Source organism: Capricornis sumatraensis, chromosome 18 (genome assembly GCF_032405125.1).
Source record: "Capricornis sumatraensis isolate serow.1 chromosome 18, serow.2, whole genome shotgun sequence".
In the NCBI taxonomy this organism is placed as follows: Eukaryota; Metazoa; Chordata; class Mammalia; order Artiodactyla; family Bovidae; genus Capricornis; species Capricornis sumatraensis.
This window is the reverse complement of record NC_091086.1, coordinates 39471788-39489658: the sequence shown is the minus strand read 5'-3', so window position 1 is coordinate 39489658 and position 17871 is coordinate 39471788. Positions and strand designations below refer to the sequence as shown.

Here is a 17871-nt window from a genome sequence, read left to right as displayed (position 1 = left end):
TCTCCTTTAGAATGGACTGGCTGGATCTCCTTGCAGTCCAAGGGACTCTCAAGAGTCTTCTCCAACACCACACTTCAAAACCATCAATTCTTCGACACTCAGCTATCTTCACAGTCCATACATGACCACTCACTCACATCCATACATGACCGCTGGAAAAACCATAGCCTTGACTAGACAGACCTTTGCTGGCAAAGTAATGTCTCTGCTTTTCAATATGCTATCTAGGTTGGTCATAACTTTTCTTCTCAAGGAGTAAGTGTCTTTTAATTTCATGGCTGCAGTCACCATCTGCAGTGATTCTGGAGCCCCGAAAAATAAAGTCTGACACTGTGTCCACTGTTTCCCCATCTATTTTCCATGAAGTGATGGGACCAGAGGCCATGATCTTCGTTTTCTGAATGTTGAACTTTAGGCCAACTTTTTCACTCTTCACTTTCATCAAGAGGCTTTTTAGTTCCTCTTCACTTTCTGCCATAAGGGTGGTGTCATCTGCATATCTGAGGTTATTGATATTTCTCCCAGCAATCTTTACTCCAGCTTGTGCTTCTTCCAGTCCAGCGTTTCTCATGATGTACTCTGCATAGAAGTTAAATAAGCAGGGTGACAAAATACAGCCTTGACGTACTCCTTTTCCTATTCGGAACCAGTCTGTTGTTCCATGTCCAGTTCTAACTGTTGTTTCCTGGCCTGCAAACAGATTTCTCAAGAGGCAGGTTAGGTGGTCTGGTATTCCCATCTCTTTCAGAATTTTCCACAGTTTCTTGTGATCCACACAGTCAAAGGCTTGACACAGTCAATAAAGCAGAAGTAGATGTTTTTCTGGAACTCTCTGGCTTTCTCCATGATCCAGCAGATGTTGACAATTTGATCTCTGATTCCTCTGCCTTTTCTAAAACCAGCTTGAACATCAGGAAGTTCATGGTTCACGTACTGCTGAAGCCTGCCTTGGAGAATTTTGAGCATTACTTTAGTAGCATGTGAGATGAGTGCAATTGTGTGGTAATTTGAGCATTCTTTGGCATTGCCTTTCTTTGGGATTGGAATGAAACCTGACCTTTTCCAGTCCTGCGGCCACTGCTGAGTTTTCCAAATTTGCTGGCATATTGAGTCCAGCACTTTCACAGCATCATCTGTGATGACAGAACCAGTTCTTAAGCAAGGCTTCCCTGGTGGCTCAGATGGTAAAGAATCTGCCTGTAATAAGGGAGATCTAGGTTCACTCCCTGGGTCAGAAAGAACCCCTGGAGAAGGGACTGGCAACCCACTTCAGTACTCTTGCTTAAACAATTCCATAGACTAAGGAGCCTGGCGGGCTGCAGTCTCTGTGTGCATCCTAAGTCACTTCAGTCGTGTCCGACTCTCTTTGACCCTATGGACTGTAGCCTGCCAGGCTCTTCTGTCCATGGAATTCTCTAGGCAAATACTGGAGTGAGTTGCCATGCCTTCCTCCCAGGGTATCTTCCCGACCCAGGGATCAAACCTACATGAGATGCAGGTTTTGCACTGGCAGGTGAGTTCTTTACCACTAGTGCCCCCTGGGAAGCCCAGCTTACAGTCCATGGGGTCACAAAGAATTGGACACGACTGAGCGACTGACATGACTGAGCGATTAACACTTTCACTTCAGTACTTAAGAATAGGTATATCTAACCCCAAAGTTCTGTAGTTTCTATTACATTAAACTGATGGAGCAAAAGCACTACTGAATAATTGTTAAAGTACACATATTTCCCACCTGTCCTTTTTCCTTGCCCATGGTTTGCAGCTGCCTGAGCATTGGGATGAATGGACAAGACACCAATATCTTAAAACAACTATCTAGATCTGTGTTTGTATCTATCCACACAATAATCTTTATATTTCTGTATCTGCACCTACAGTTTAATATATGGGCTATACTTCATGCATCTAAACCATGAGATTAAATGTTGAGCACAAGCCCTTCCCCTCAGCTGTACAAGTAGGAAGACTAGAGAATTAGCTTATTTAAAACAGGCATCATATCTAAGAGACCAAATCAATGTTATGCACTCATACATATAGCACACATGAATATGACGTTGATTTGTGCTTAATCTTCTAAAATGAACTAAGAAATGAAATATATGAGGGAAAAACAAACACTTAAACATCCTATTCGTGTTTGTCCCAAGAATCCCTCGTTTCTGTTCTCCCCGTGTAGAAGGAGCAGGCCCTCGGCTGTTACATTCAGCTCAGATACAGCAACTTGTCCAGAGGGCAGCTATTGCATGCCTTTAATAATCAGCTCCCATAGTAGGTCATACACATCTACTTCCCCTCACAAGTCTATCATCTATAGCAGCTGTTTCCTAGAAATAAGCATTAGAAAAGCCATCCAGCTCTGGATGGAGAGTCAACAGACTACACATCTTCTCATATTTCTGCAGCTTGCCTAGGGTTACCATCATCAAGGAACTAGAAAGAGCCAATCACTGTTCTGTCACATTTTCTCTCTTTGTATGCTCAGGGCAGAATTTTCAAAAATCTGTGAAAACAGGACCCATGCTGCATACTAAGAAGCTATTAGAGGATAAGACAAATAGCATCCACACCATTTGCTTGCCTTAAAAGCTTAAAGTTTATTATAATCTGACATTGTAATGATTGATGGAGATGATACGGTGCAGAGAAACTCAAGACTTTATAGCCATTGAAAGATTATTAAAAACTCAGTAAAAAAATAAAAGTAAATGAAAAATGATATAATAAAGCTGAACCCTTCAGCTCCTTGACTGCCAGGTCTTTCAGTAAAAATATATCTAAATTTTATAAATCAACATAAATCTTTAGGGCAAACAGAAATAGATAGCTCACTGAAACTACATAAGGAGGCTAGGCTGTTATCCATAACCAATAAAAACAAGAAATGTGTCCTCAGATCTGGTACTTGAATATGAATTTGGATACACAGGTTTTACAGTTACTGTAAAATAGTCTTGCTTACACCAGTGTTTTTTGAGGCAAATATTCCCTCTCAATGTTAAGCAATAGTAAATGAAGAAGTTAAAAATAATAGCCACTATTTATGGAGTGCTTTGAGTCTTCACTTTTCATTTTCATTTAATCCTAACAAAAACATGTACTCCAGATTGTGTAATTTTTAAGGGGTAGAGCTGAAATTCAAATCAGATTTCTTCCAAATTAAAGCTCCTGGTCTTGACTCTTAAGCTATCTTGAATCCAAAGAAAGCAAAATATATACCATGTATCACATACAAAGAGTCCCAGAAGTGATTATCAATTACTAAAAGAACAAAAGAGGGTTTCCTTGGTGGCTGAGGGGTAAAGAATCTGCCTACCAATGCAGGAGACAGGGATTCAATCCCTGATCTGGGAAGACCTCACCTGCTGTGGAGCGACTGAGCCCATGCACCACAACTACTGGGCAAGCACTCTAGAGGCTGAGAGCTGCAGCCACTGAAGCCTGTGAGCCTAGAGACCATTCTCTCCAACAAGAAAAGTCACCGCAATGAAAAACCCATCCACTGCAACTAGAGAGTAGCGCTCACCACAACTAGAGAAAAACCTGCGCAGCAATCAAGATCCAGCACAGCCGTCAGTAAAATTCTAAAAGAACAAAAGAAATGCTCATTCAGAAAAGACTACTAACTTCCATGACCAAAAGAGTGGAAGCAGACACAAGAACACTTTTTAAGCTTAATTTTTCTCCACACCCCTTCAGAACTCCAGAGTTCTCTATTGCTGCTCCACTAGATCCAGTCCTTTGCAAAAGCATGATCTCCAAACTATATTAGGAAAATTACAAAGTGTAACAAACACTGATGTTTTAATCATTCACAGCAATCTTCATAGGATATATAAAACCATGATACATGTTGGAAAATCTTTCCTACAAATGACAACTACATAATGCATACTCTCACCATGAGAGCTTCTAGTCTCACTGTGTGCTAAATCATAATAAAAACAAATTGTATAGTAGCTTGTTAAAGATGCCCAGGTTCCCTGAAAGCAAAAATATGTTGGACTTGTTTCTGTGATTTTAAAACTCACTAATAGTCCAGAGAAATAGACTCTACTTTGAACTCTCTTGCTTCTGTTCACTGTAACCAATCCTCTTCCGTCCTCTGCCAGGCATCTTCAACTTCTCCTTCTTAACTTATCAAATAATAACAACCCATTTATCTAGCATATACTGTGTCAAGCTCTATGATATGTATTATAACCTTAGAGTCAGGGCTAAAACTCAGGGCTTGCTATTTTATGCTCCTTCTACTACCCTCTATTAGCATTGTTCTAAAATTTGAAATACACTCTTTCTACCCAAACATTCCTATAAAGTATCAATCTGACTTACTGTATAATGCTCAGGAGACCCCCTGATTTCTTCAAAGCCTCCAAAAGTTGCCAACTCTTATAACTATGGCTAATTCAGAATAACAATATAATTCATAATTTGCTAAGTGTTCTTACTATTAATGGGTCAATGATATTTTCCCTTTATATTTTAAATATGATTGATGATCATTCCTTAATACACTCAAACTTGATTTTCAAATGTGGTTACATATCATCACCATATAGGATTCCTTTTAAAATGACCAGTTCCCAGGTAATATTCCAGATTAAACTGGAAATTAATGATGGGCCAGAGGCATCACCATTTTTAAAAATTCCCAGGTGCTTCCAATATGCAACCAAGTTTGAGAACCTGAGCTGTAATAATAACTGAAATTTTAAAATAATGTTTTAAGAGATCATAGTTCAAACAAGCTAAACTAATACAATCTCTACCATTGTTATCAACTACATTAATTCACCCACCTCAAAAAATGAGCAGGAAAAACTAAGAAATTAAAAAAAAAAAAGAAAAACACCTTTCATTATAGAACACCAATCTCAGTTAAACAAAATATTTTTTAGCTCAAGCTTCAGAGAAACACACAGAAACCTTTAAAGATACACATTAAAAGAGTAACCTGAAAAAAATGAGCTTATAATCATGGACACTAATTGTTGTTTGCCTACACATATAAAGAACCACACTCTGGAATGTAAAGAACTACACTCATAAATCAACTGATTGTAGTCTTTTTTCCAAAGCTCATTTCAAGAGGTTTCTTCCTTGATTTAGATCGTTAGTAAATGAAAACTGTCTGCATTTCACAGACATCTTTAAATATCACAGGTTTTGTATTTGGTAATAGAAGACAATGTGATTGATTACTCATAGGGTCACATGACTAATCAAGAGAGGATTTTACCCACTGTGAATAAGAAAAGAATACAATTAACATAAAATTAGTGAACATATTAATTACTCTTTCTAGTTATAAAGCTTAGTTATAATAAATATCTGTATTTCTTACTTTTATCAGAGTATAATTAACCCATATTTTTTACCTTCTGAGGAAGTTCTCTGTTTTTCTAGGGAAAATTATGCTTTGACTCTGATCTTATCTATTTTTAGTTACAATTACATAGTAAACTGGCAAAGCTAAATATTTTTCAGGAGAATTAGAAATTTGATTTTTATTAAAATTTGAAATAAGAAATACATATTACAATATCTACATTTGTAATAATTATATTTGTACTCATTGCAATCTGACAAGATTTTTCTTAATATTAATACTTCAAAAACAGTTATTCTAACCCAGGCATAATTCAGAAGAAAACATGCCTACTTACAGGTATCATCCAGTTAGCTAGGTCACCATATTTGGAAACCTGCATGGCTCCTAGCATTGTTAGATTGACATGTCCCCTGAGAAAGACAGAGAAGAAATATAAAGCAAACTTCCATGTTTTATGACCCTTTTGCTTGAAATTGCCAGCAATTAAATAATCCTACTCCCCCTGCCCCCAAATATATTTGCTTTCCTCCACCCAACACTTGATTTCCAAATAGACTGGCTTCAAGCTAATGTAGAAAAATAACTATTAAGAGTTCTTTTTAAAAATTATAGCCTATATTGTCTCCAAAAGCAAATTAAAAACAGGTGTACACAGTGAGTTTGTTTCCTTTGCTAAGGGAAAATGGGGTTCGATTTGAAGGCAAACACTAGCTAGAAAATGAAAACACAGTTTGTAGAAAATGTTAGGATCCTCAGAAAGAGCCTCAAAAACGTTTACTTCAGTTTAGTTGGCACACAGACACATATTCCACTTTGAAGGTTCTTTTAATAATCGCAGGCTGAATGTTCCAACTGCCAACATTCAATGTGAATAATTTCACATCTTGGGGCAGCCAAGCACGTCCATGATCATTTTCCGGCTGGGAGAGGTGGTTATCTTTTGGAGTCTTGTTAACAGACTCAGGGATGACTCAGCTCATTCCACACCGTGGGAAACATGAGGAGCTCCATTATTACATACCCTCTAATCATCGCAAATGATTCATCGCTGGAGAAATAAGAGGCTCCTGGAAGAACAGTAACTGTTTCCTTGCCTACACACACACAGACACAGGGAAAACAAAAGAAAGAAAAGGCTATTAGATTTCTAAGAGCGGAAATCATGGTGAAGACAGAGGTCTATACCTTCTCTATTTCACACAGAACTAAGTGTCCCTTAACCAAAACACAGCAAAAACAGGGGTATGGGGGGACACAATGGGAACTGTCAACCTACAAAGACAAGTGTTTCGTCACTAACATTGTTCAGATTTGCCCTTGCATGGGGATAATGAAAAGCAGACCAACTTTTCATTTTATTATTGTTTTGAAATTGTCCACAGACAGTGCCCTACTCTATTGCCTATTATTACATAACTATCCCTGTCTCCCACCAGACCCAGTCCCTTCACAAGCCCCTATTAAATGCTAATAGGAGTAAAGAAGAAAGGGGTTCCTGGGATGCACCTGTCAGAACCCAATGCTACTGTAAGTCACTGGACCGAAACATTGTAGAATAAATATGAAGAAATACTGCTTGAAGGGAATGAAGCAGGAGATGCTTCTCAAATATTTCTTAAAAATCAATGAATAATCTAAAAAGAGAGGTTCCACCTAATTCCTTAATGTCACTGAGCCTGAATCTCTTCTTTCAAACTTTCTCTCTCTCTCTCTCTGCTTCATCTTTCTGCCCTTGCTTCAGTAAATTTCTATTAATAACCAGAAAAGGTCCTCTTAGAAGGACCTCTCCCAACACTTACATCCCATAATAAAAACTCAGAACTAGAAAAGTTCTTCAGGGTCATCCAATCCCTACACAAGCAATAATATAACCTAACTCAAACCTGAGCTGCTTAGTTCTTGTGACCTGTCTATTCAGGAGCTTGAGGTACCTAGGAGATGCTTCTGGTCTCAACAGAAAAGTGTTCACGTGCCACTCTGCCAAAGGTTAAGTCATCTCTGAGAACACTGCCTGCCACTGCGCCAGTATAATAGGGCAGACAAGAAGATGGGGAAGAAAAGTGATTCCAAGACTGGAATAGAGCAAAGCTCTTGGACACAACAGGACCAGAATGATCTGACTGTGCCCAGATGTGCAACAGCTGTCCCCTCAATTTCTCAAGTCATGTCCAAGAGCTAACTTCACTAACATCCCCCTCCATCTGAGCCCAAATATAGAGCATGACTATCTATATCATGCTGAATTATTTACTGACCCCCAAAAGTTTGATTCTAATCAAAGGAAACATTCTCAACTCTTTTAAAGGAACATAAAGCTGAAAAGCTTTGGAAAATACTTTCTGGTATGGTTAATAAGGGCTGGCTTGTAAACAGCATGTAAGATGTGGAGGATTAAATGAAATCATGCATGTAAAGCCCTTACTCTAGGACCTGGCACAGAGAAAGCACTCTGCGAAGATTAATTTTTAATATTATTTTCATTGTTACTCCTCGCTCCAAACCTACTTGTGAAAAAGACAATGCCATCAACCCTCTAGGGATAAATGCTACAGGGGCAAGCAATCAGCTTTTATGATACGGTTATATACCAGCGTGTGAACTCCAGGTTTCAGGACAAGCAGAATACAGCTAAACCTTATCCTAACACCACTTTCATGCCCAGAAAATACAGTTCCTCTCCAGTCCTGTGAGATGGAGAGGCAAAGAAGAACTTGCAGGCTGAAAATGCAAAACAAACAAACAAACAAACAAAAATTTCAATTCTTTGTTCTCTATGTGATAAATCAAAATAACTTCCAAAGGGCTATCTCTACCAGCTGGCAGTACAAAGAAGACATTATTTACCACTTACTGTAAAGGAAACTCTGAGATCAATGCACACAGAGCTTCCGATCTCCCCATGTGATTTATCAAGGATAGTATTTTTTAAAGAACCCAGAAAATAATTCTTATGAAAGTTATTGTTAGGTCCCCTGTTATATATTTTGGCATCTTATAAATATATTCTTTGAAAAAAAGTTAATTTTCATTTTTAACATCCCAAAATCTAAATAAAAATAGGATATCCTAAAGTTGATATCAATGCTTTTCAAATACACTGTCCTAATTTGGTTAAATAATTATAATCAATAATACAATCAATATGTTAAAGAAAAAGGCTTTCTTATTTGGCTTTTCCTAATTATTTGCCTCCTTCAACTTTCCCCTGTATACGTCTATATCCTCTCATGATATTCAGGCAATAGAATTATCCAATTTCATGGTTATAGAGTCATTTGGCTCATGACTTAACATGTCATTCACTCAATATCAAGTAAATGTTCCCTCTGTGCCTTAAACAAAATGCAGATGCCCTAAACAAATGGTTCTCAAACACTTATCAGAATCACATGGAGGGCTTATAAAAACACAGACTGTTGAGCACAACTCCCAGAGTTTGAGAATTTTCATCTCTAAGAAGTCCCCAGTGATGGGGATGCCAATGCTGTGGCTCTGAAAACCACACTTTGAGAACCACTGCCCTAAGCAAGGGCTTCCCAGGTGGGTAAAGAATCTGCTTGCAATGCAGGAGATACAGATTCAAACCTGGATAGGGAAGATCCCCTGGAGAAGGGCACAGCAACCCACTTCAGTATGCTTGCCTGGAGAATCCCATGGACAGAGGAGCCTTGAGGGCTATAGTCCATGGGGTCACAAAGAGTCGGACATGACTGTAGCAACCAAACAAGCATGTACGCCCTAAACAAAAGGAACACGATACCCAGCAAGAGAGATGAATATACACAAACAATAACAAAGCAAAATGTGGTATGCTTATGAGATGCTAAATGTGTTGTGAGTTCCAAGAAGAAGCACTTCTGAGCCGCAAGAGGATTTGGAGAGGACAAATGAACTCAGACTTGAAGGATAGGCATTACCGATAAAGAGACAGGGATGAACAAGGAAGGGATAGAGCGAAACAAAAAGGAAAGGGCACTGAAAGAGCTAAGACATGGAAGAAGGAAACAGAACAGATCGAGCAGTTCAGTATGGGTGGACTCAGTTATAGCGAAAGATAAACCTGGAAAGGTCAGTCACAACCATTAGAGAGATCCTGAATGCGGTACTATTTGTACTTTAGACTACAGGCCTGTAATTCTTCAGATGTGGCACACAGACCTCTAGAGCAGATACTACTGATGCTGGGGGCTGGAAACTGCTCTGATTATTGCAGGATACTTAACAGCATCCCTGACCTCTGCATACTAAATGCCAGTAACACTGGCACTCCAGACATTATCAAATGAATGTCCCCAGAAAGGTGAAATCATCCCTCTTTCCCACTGAAAGCCACCGCTCTAGAGGCACATGGCAGGAAACAAGGATATTCAAGAGCCATGAGATTAACATGGTTCTTTCTAAGTCGTTGTTGTTTAGTTGCTAAGTCTTTCTAAGTAATTTTTTAATCAAAAGGTAGGGAAGCCTGGCATGCTGCAGTCCATGGGTTCACACAGTCAGACATGACTTAGTGACTGAACAATGACCAAGAAGAAGTCATTAAAAACATTTTGATATTAAAATAAGAAAAATATTAAGAAATAAGAAAGAATGCAAAATGCACATGAATATGAAAGCTAACATGAGATTTATTAGAAATTTCACAATTGCACTAGGATGCTACAAATCTCCCTGAGACCTCAGAAATGCTCTAAATGTTGCCTTCTGCACCCTTGTAAATTCTCAAGTTATCAGTGGATGTAGCTTAATGTGCAGAGAAAAAGGCCTGCGGCTAAGAGCAGGAGATGACATGTGAATCTGTCCCTAGCAACCTGATCTTGAGCACATCACTTCACTTTTCTGGGCTTCAGTTTCCCAATGTGTATAAAAAGTTTTCACTTGAGGCTCAACTTTCACTTGATATATTGATCATATATGTGAAAAAATATGCTGTAAATTATGTGGTTCTATACAAGTGGTCATTCACTGTTACATAACCATATAAAATTATTTAGAAAAAAGGATCCTTAGAAATAGTTCTAATTATTATTCTAATATACTTTTTATGCCCAGAAACATAACTCTCTGTCTCTGTTCTAATGGATTTCTATGAAAACCCTTTCAAATGAACACAAACAATGGGTTCTGGAGTTCAAAGTATTTCCCCTCTAACTTAGCTCCAAAGTCAAAAGCATCATGAATCCCAAAAAAGGACTTTGATGAAAGAGATAGAATACTATTAAACTGATTTGCAGCCTGGCTTCCCAAAAGCAATGAATTCTGGCTTTACAAAGTACTTTAAGATTATATATGGTATTTCAGAAGTTGAAATCTAAAACTGGTGGCTTCATTAGGATTGAGCTACTTTTAAGCTCAATGGAATCAGAAATGTCTACTATCCAATGATGTCACTGAAAAGATTAACTACTTTCCAAAGAAAGTGGGTTTTATGAGCTCAAGCCTGAAATCTGGAAAATGGAGTTATTCATTTTGCAAATAACTCACTAACATCATAAATTAATTAAACCAAGCAGCAAATATTTTCACAGATCAATGAGCTATTGCTAAAGGGTACAGTACAATTAAATCACAGCCTTGGTTAAATGTCATTGCTTTATCACAGTGTGCCTTTCATAGTTAAGTCATGTTAACTAATTCAACTATTCAACCAGAAGCTGTTTTACTTCCAAAACTCCTAAGTATTAAACATCAATTCTACTTGGCAGCTGGCCTTTATATTCGGTTCCTGTTGCTTCTCTTCAGAAATCTACACATACTATTTTTGAATGCAAAGTAAGAATTATACTTTTGTGGGGGTAGGGTGAATAGAAGTAAAAGAAGGATAAAGAAAATCATGCTGGAATATAAAAATTAGCTTCTTATGGGAAACTCCATTCTGAGGAAAATCAAAATCTTTTGCTCTAACACGGTGGCAGTATTGCCTCATATATGGGCAATGACGGAGGCCAAAGGTCGGACCTGTTTTTCCTCCTCCTCTAGGCTGCTGCAATGTGTGACTCTCTGTCCCAGTCAAATAAAAGGATAATAATAAAAGGCAAAGCATATGAATACCAGAGCACAGGAGAAGACAGGCTAGAGTTTCCAATTCAAAGAAACTCTGTATTTATCACCTATATCATTAGGTTGCAATGAGTATCAGAGTACATCCTTAAGTACCCTTGAAGTTTTGAAGGATGCTCTACTAACCAGCATTCTTGCCTGGGAACTCCTACAGACAGAGGAGCCTGGCCAGCTACAGTCCGTGGGGTCACAAAAGAGTTGGACATGACTTAGCAACTAATCAACAAACCACTCCTAACTCTGATGTCAATTAGAGCAGCAATCCCCAATCTTTTGAGCACTAGCGACTAGTTTCATGGAAGACAATTTTTCCATGGACCAGAGGGCGGAGGGAAGATTTCAGGATTACTCAAGCATATTACATTTATTGTGCATTTTATTTCTATTATTATTACATCAGTTCCATCTCAGATCATCAGACATTGGATTCTAGTGGTTAGGGACCCCTGGATTAGAGGACAGAACATATCACCCACGACAAAAACCCCAGAGCCCCAGATCTTGGTTTTGGCTGCTACTATGGATCCACTTCCCACCTCCTCATCATGAGAAGACAGATCTATTTCAGCCTGGGGTCTGCCAATTGGAGGCACAAGCAGGAGATACAGCAGAGAAGACTCCCATTCTCACCCTCACCCAGGTTTCTGCAAGATGTTTGTGTTCCTCCACAAAGACCCTGGTTCCTGTCTGGTGACCCTCTCCCACAGTCGCCCCTTAAGGCCCAAGGGTGATGAAAACTCCCTGTGGTATTTCAACATCCTTTCTGGTTTGCCTTAACCCTGTTTACACCCCTGTAAACTATCCTTTCCTTTAATTCTCATTACCCCACCTGAGAGCATTCTCTGTGCACAGTCCACATGGTGCCTGATTGACCCACCAAAGCTCCTGCCATTTCATGCAGCCCCTCCTGCAATTTCTCCTATATCTTACTCTGCTCTAAATAGGGGAGACCTCTGATGGGCAAGCAGACCAAGATGGCACTGGGAAGGCTTCTCTCGCCTCCTCCATGTAAAGTACAGTGCATATTCTCCAGGAAACATCAAAGAATCAAGCCCAACTTCTTATTCTAACATCATTCGGCAGAGAGCGAAACTAATAGCAAAGGATAATGCTGGAAGAACATGTAATGAGTTATTTTACCTGCATTGATTAGATCTGCATCAACTTCATTTTTTAATGGGTATGGACCCTGTCAAATAAAGCACATGTCCAGTTAGGAAAAGAAGTTTCTCACTGAATCACACACTAAAACTTTAATGCAAACAACTTTGTTTAAAACCTTAGGAAATGATTATCAGAAGACTTGAGGTGAACCTTTTCAAAGTAATCCTGATGTTTTCACGGCTCTGTTTCTCACATTGATCAGTCTTTTCTATGCTAATAAGTGTGATCGGGTAAGCAAAAAATAGTTTCTTCTAACTACCAAAGTCTGAAAAAAATGTTAAGCTATTGGAAATACAGGTCAATAAAAAAGTAATTATTTAGTATCTACTATGCAGTCTATGCTATAGTATATCAATGCTGCTGCTAAGTCGCTTCAGTCATGTCCAACTCAATGAATACAAACCAAATGGCTACTTTATTGAAGAAGCAAGTCTCATCTTTTTGATACCCTTCTTGTCCCTTTGACTGGTAATCCTGTTTTTATTTTTTATGTATCTTTATAAACCATCTCTAATAACTTGAATAGGGTGAGCAGTTTCATAACATAACATATATTAAAATAAAAGAGAGGAAATAGAAAAAGAGAAAAGAAAAGTTCTAAGTTAGAGCCAAGAAAGAGGAAATAGTGGCTGTGAAACTTTAACATATTTTCAAAAAATGGGATCAAAAATGTATTCTTTAAATAAACTGAAATGGTAACTAATGTTTTAGACCTGTGTAAATTTTTCTTTAAACAGCGATCATTGTTACGCATATCAACCTATTTCCTTTGTCTTCAAAATGAGGGATCTGATCACTCTAGATAATCTATAAGGTACCTGAAAAATGTGAGTCTTTGCAGTATGAATCTTTTTTTATCCAGACTATTACCATTTTTGAGTTTTTGAAAATGGTCACAGTCATTGCTTCAATCAAAACCAACTACATGCTCATGACCATAATTGATATTTTCAATGCTGGATATATATTTTCCATATGTACGATTTATACTGCATTAATAGTTAAGATCTACTGAGAAACAATAAAAGATTAGGAATATTATAAACTGTCAGACTATAAGTAATCTCTGCCATAATTGTAAGTAAAGACACAACTGAAGCGACTTAGCAGCAGCAGTAGCAACAGCAAAAGTTATTCAGGAAGCTAAAGCATTTAATTTTATTTTATGTTAAATAAATATTAAAATAAAAGGAATGGTCAACTTCTATGAGAATACTGAGCCCATTTGGAAAGTTATTCTTGAGAAAGGGAAAATTCTACCCTTTTGAACAACATGGCCTCAAAATGATTATGACATGAGAACTTTTCGAATTAGCCAACTGCAAAAAATGTCCTGTTCTAAAGGATCAATAGAAATGTTACTCTTCAGTTTCTCATGCTGAGACTTCTGATTTTTATTTAATGCAGAATTATTAATAACCTTCATTATCTTGTGCAATCACACAAAGGTTAATAAACAGTTTACCTGAACAGGCTGGTGTGAGGTCTCTGAAGTGGGTGTAATAGGGGAGATGGAAACTTACACAGTGATAAATGAGGAGTGATTTAAAAGCTCATGGAGTTGGGAAACTACCATCTACTCCATAAAGTATGACAGGACATGTTCATAAGTACTATCACTTAATGGGAAAAGTTAAACATTTTATTATGAGGATAAAGAGAAAGAAACATAAGATTGGAAAATCTAAGCTAACAACTCTAAGAAGACTGCACTATATAAAATACCTTATTTTCCATCAAGACTGGATAAATAAAACTTTAATTTCTGTCTTACCAAACCCAGGACTCCATTTTCACTTTGCAGATGGACAGTCATATTGGGGCTGATATAGTTGCTGGCCAGAAGTGGTATTCCTATGCCCAAATTGGCTGGAATAAAAGATGTTAAGGTCCAACATACAAAAGGTAGAGAGATTATGTCATACATCTTCTACATGAATAATCTGCCCAGAGCGTTTAAAGTCACTTTTTCTGAATGTATTCTCCCACCACTCTCTAGGTATTATTTTGTAATTTTTTCAAAAAGAAAATCTCAAATAATCACAGCTTTCACCATGAAGGTATCAAAGTAGTGGCTTCAGAAAACTAATCAAAAGGTCATTTTTATTGTAAGAAACATTTAGCAAATTTTTGGATTGTATTACAACTTATATACTATGTATTAGGACTAATGTATTATGACGTATGTACTATGACTGCTGACTGATGTAACACAGCCTGAGCTTTGTTTAAAAGCATTTTTCACTATTCGAAACTCCAACTGAGACTAAAGATGATGAAAATATTCTACAAGGGGCTTCTGTGTTTGAATTTTAACAAAGTTTTCTGACAACACCAAAACGTCTAGCTAAACTGTATGGATTTCTTTGGGTCACTGTAATAACATCCCTTTGTCCCTTTGACTGGTAATCCTAAGTTTTTATTTTTTATGTATCTTGGTAACTGAATCTTCTCTAAGACAATAAAGAGGACAGTAGGGATGCTTAAGTTTCAGTGAATACATCTGAGACCATCTATTAAAAAGAAGCTATGCTACAGCATCAAAGTGCTAACTGATTGGGATTAGCAGATGCCAACTATTATATACAGAATGGATGAAAAACAAGGTCCTACTGTACAGCACAGGGAACTATATTCAATATCCTATGACAAACCATAATGGAAAATAATCTGTAAAAGAATCTATGTATGCATAACTGAGTCACTTTGCTGTGTAGTAGAAATTAAATACAACACTCTAAGTCAACTATACTTCAATAATTTTTTTTAAAAAGAGCTAACTGAGGCTATTAAACCTTCTTTAGACATCAAAGTCCTGACTTGTATGCAGTGGTGTGAACTTGATCTTGCCTCTCAAGATCAAAGCAGCTGACCAGATCAGAAATACTGACTGACTGTGGGAATTTCCTTGCATCCAGTGGTTAGGACTTAGCATTTTCACTGCTGTAGGCCTGGGCTTGATTCCTGGTCGGGGAACTAAGACCCCACCAGCTACGCAACACGGCCCCCCCCAAAAAAAAACAGCTGACACTGTCTAGAACTGCTGTCCATGCTGTCCACTACTGCACACCACAGACCCTGACCCAATTAAAGAATAATAGCACTCTGATGAGATTCTAATAACAGGGAGTGCTTTAAGAATCAAGGCCAGAAAAGATAAAGTGGGTATATGGTACCATATTATAAACTACAAAGGCCAGCAAAACAACCCAACATGCCAGGTCACCTCTAGTGAATATAGTGAGTCTATGAAGGTATGATGTTTCATTGGAAAAGACTCTGATGCTGGGAGGGATTGGGGGCAGGAGGAGAAGGGGACGACAGAGGAGGAGATGGCTGGATGGCATCACTGACTCGATGGACATGAGTCTGAGTGAACTCTGGGAGCTGGTGATGGACAGGGAGGCCTGGCGTGCTGCAATTCATGGGTCGCAAAGAGTTGGATACGACTGAGCGACTGAACTGAACTGATGAAGGTATGATGATAGCTACTTGGATTACCTCCTACCAAACCATCTAGCATAGAGTTAATTGTGTTTCTCACAGTGATGCACGTAACACACTGAGGTACTGATTCCATTATGAGCCGGTTATTTTCAAGAAAGGGCAATCCGAATTACAGGTTTTATACTTCAACTTTCTTATCATATGCTGCAATTTTCAGTTCTTTAATATTATTTAGTGAGTCAAACACCAGAGAGGAAAAAAGTCCATGCAATTTGGGTTGAAAAAGAGTAGGTGCTGTGGAAAGATCATTATATGAACTGACTTGCAAATATTTTTCAAAGGCAATACAATGGCAGTGAATAAAGGATACCTAGAAAAGAAGCCAATACATCTGAAATCAGAGTTATCATTTAGTCAGTGTTAACAATGTCAATGGTAAACCAGTTGACTGGAGGTAAAAAGAAAACCCACAGACAAGCTTTCATCTGCTCAGCCAATTCAGCTAACTCTGTATCTTGCTGATATGGGAGCTGAAAAAGGAGGCACTATAATATTCTCTTCCCTGTGTGAATTCCCACCATAAACCAATGCATAAGCTGAAAGATAAAAAAATAAATGAAGTGATGGAAGTAAGAAGAAAGTAAAAAAAAAGGAGTTTTCCCAGTCAGTATCAGTCTGAAAGAAGGTTTCTATGGACCAGAGGAAGTTCAGAGAATGTATACACATGTCATGTTTCTACCTCCTGTCCCAGGACTTTACGTACAGCTTTAATGTATTCACCATTCAACAAATATGTACCTTATCATACATTATTTGAATTTATATATATTATTTGTAGTATATAGTTCCATGGTTAACATCTCAAAAATTAGCAAAGCGGCAGACTCACTGACATTTAAACACATTCAAAATTCAAACACTTTATCTACCCTTTTCTTGACAAAGTATCTAAAGCAGAATTGAGTCATTCATTGAATACAAAACATCAGCCATAAAAGGGTACACTCACAGGGATCTTTGTCATGGGAAACAAGAGGCTGTTAAGAAGTTGGATCTTATGTTTCAAATGAGTATGTAAATGTCAGAACACAGAGAAAGCAAATAGCATTGGTTATAACTAGTACTTCTGAGAATTTAAACCTTCATCCTGGGTAATCTCTTTTCCCAATTAACTTTAGCCAAATGCCAAATTAAACTGAAATTCACTGTATATCAGAGAATAGCTAAGCTAATTTTCAGTCACTATTTCGCTTCAAGAAGGTAAAAGGATTGTAATTTCAATTTCATTTATCTTTATATCTTTAGATTATATGCCACGTTTTGTAAAAACTGATCAATTGCTTTAGAAGCTACAATGGACTAGAAAAGAATCCTTATGCAGGAAGTCTAGTAACCTGATGAATATATAAAAAGGGCTAAGTCTTTGCTCAGCCGCAAAAGGAATAAAGGATACCATACATGCCGTCCTCAAATTCAAGAGCTGCCCGCTTGATGATACGTTCTCTGACATTATCTCCAGGTTTACCAGATGTGGTTTTTATATCTTCCTCTTTCCGGATTGATAAACGCTTTAAAATAAACAAATAAATTATTCATGGTTGAGGTATGCCTTGTATTTTATCACTGCTGAAATACGAAACTGTATTGGAAAAAATTTTAACTCTCCCCTATTACTAACAGGAAGCAAATCTGCAATATAATATAGATGGTTTCTTTTTTTTAACAAAAGAAGAGTAACATGGATGACATTTGATGACAGAAATAATTCTTTAGGAAGTAAATGAAAGGTCAGAAGTGTTTGAAGACGAAGATACACTTGCTCTATCTCTGAAGCAAATAAGTCCTCTGTTACTGTCACACAG

At 37.7% G+C, this 17871-nt stretch overlaps 1 protein-coding gene across 2 annotated transcripts in view; it reads right to left on the bottom strand.

Annotated features, from left to right (window-relative positions):
* The window catches only part of OXCT1 (3-oxoacid CoA-transferase 1), a 164221-nt gene that overhangs the window by 72431 nt on the left and 73919 nt on the right, over positions 1–17871 (bottom strand). For both annotated transcript variants that reach the window (XM_068990464.1, XM_068990463.1), the window contains 5 exons: positions 17463–17577; positions 14337–14431; positions 12539–12587; positions 6363–6435; positions 5676–5751 (listed from right to left, as the gene is read on the bottom strand). In XM_068990464.1, coding sequence (XP_068846565.1) covers positions 5676–5751; positions 6363–6435; positions 12539–12587; positions 14337–14431; positions 17463–17577 — 408 coding nt within the window. The remainder of the gene's footprint in view (positions 1–5675; positions 5752–6362; positions 6436–12538; positions 12588–14336; positions 14432–17462; positions 17578–17871) is intronic.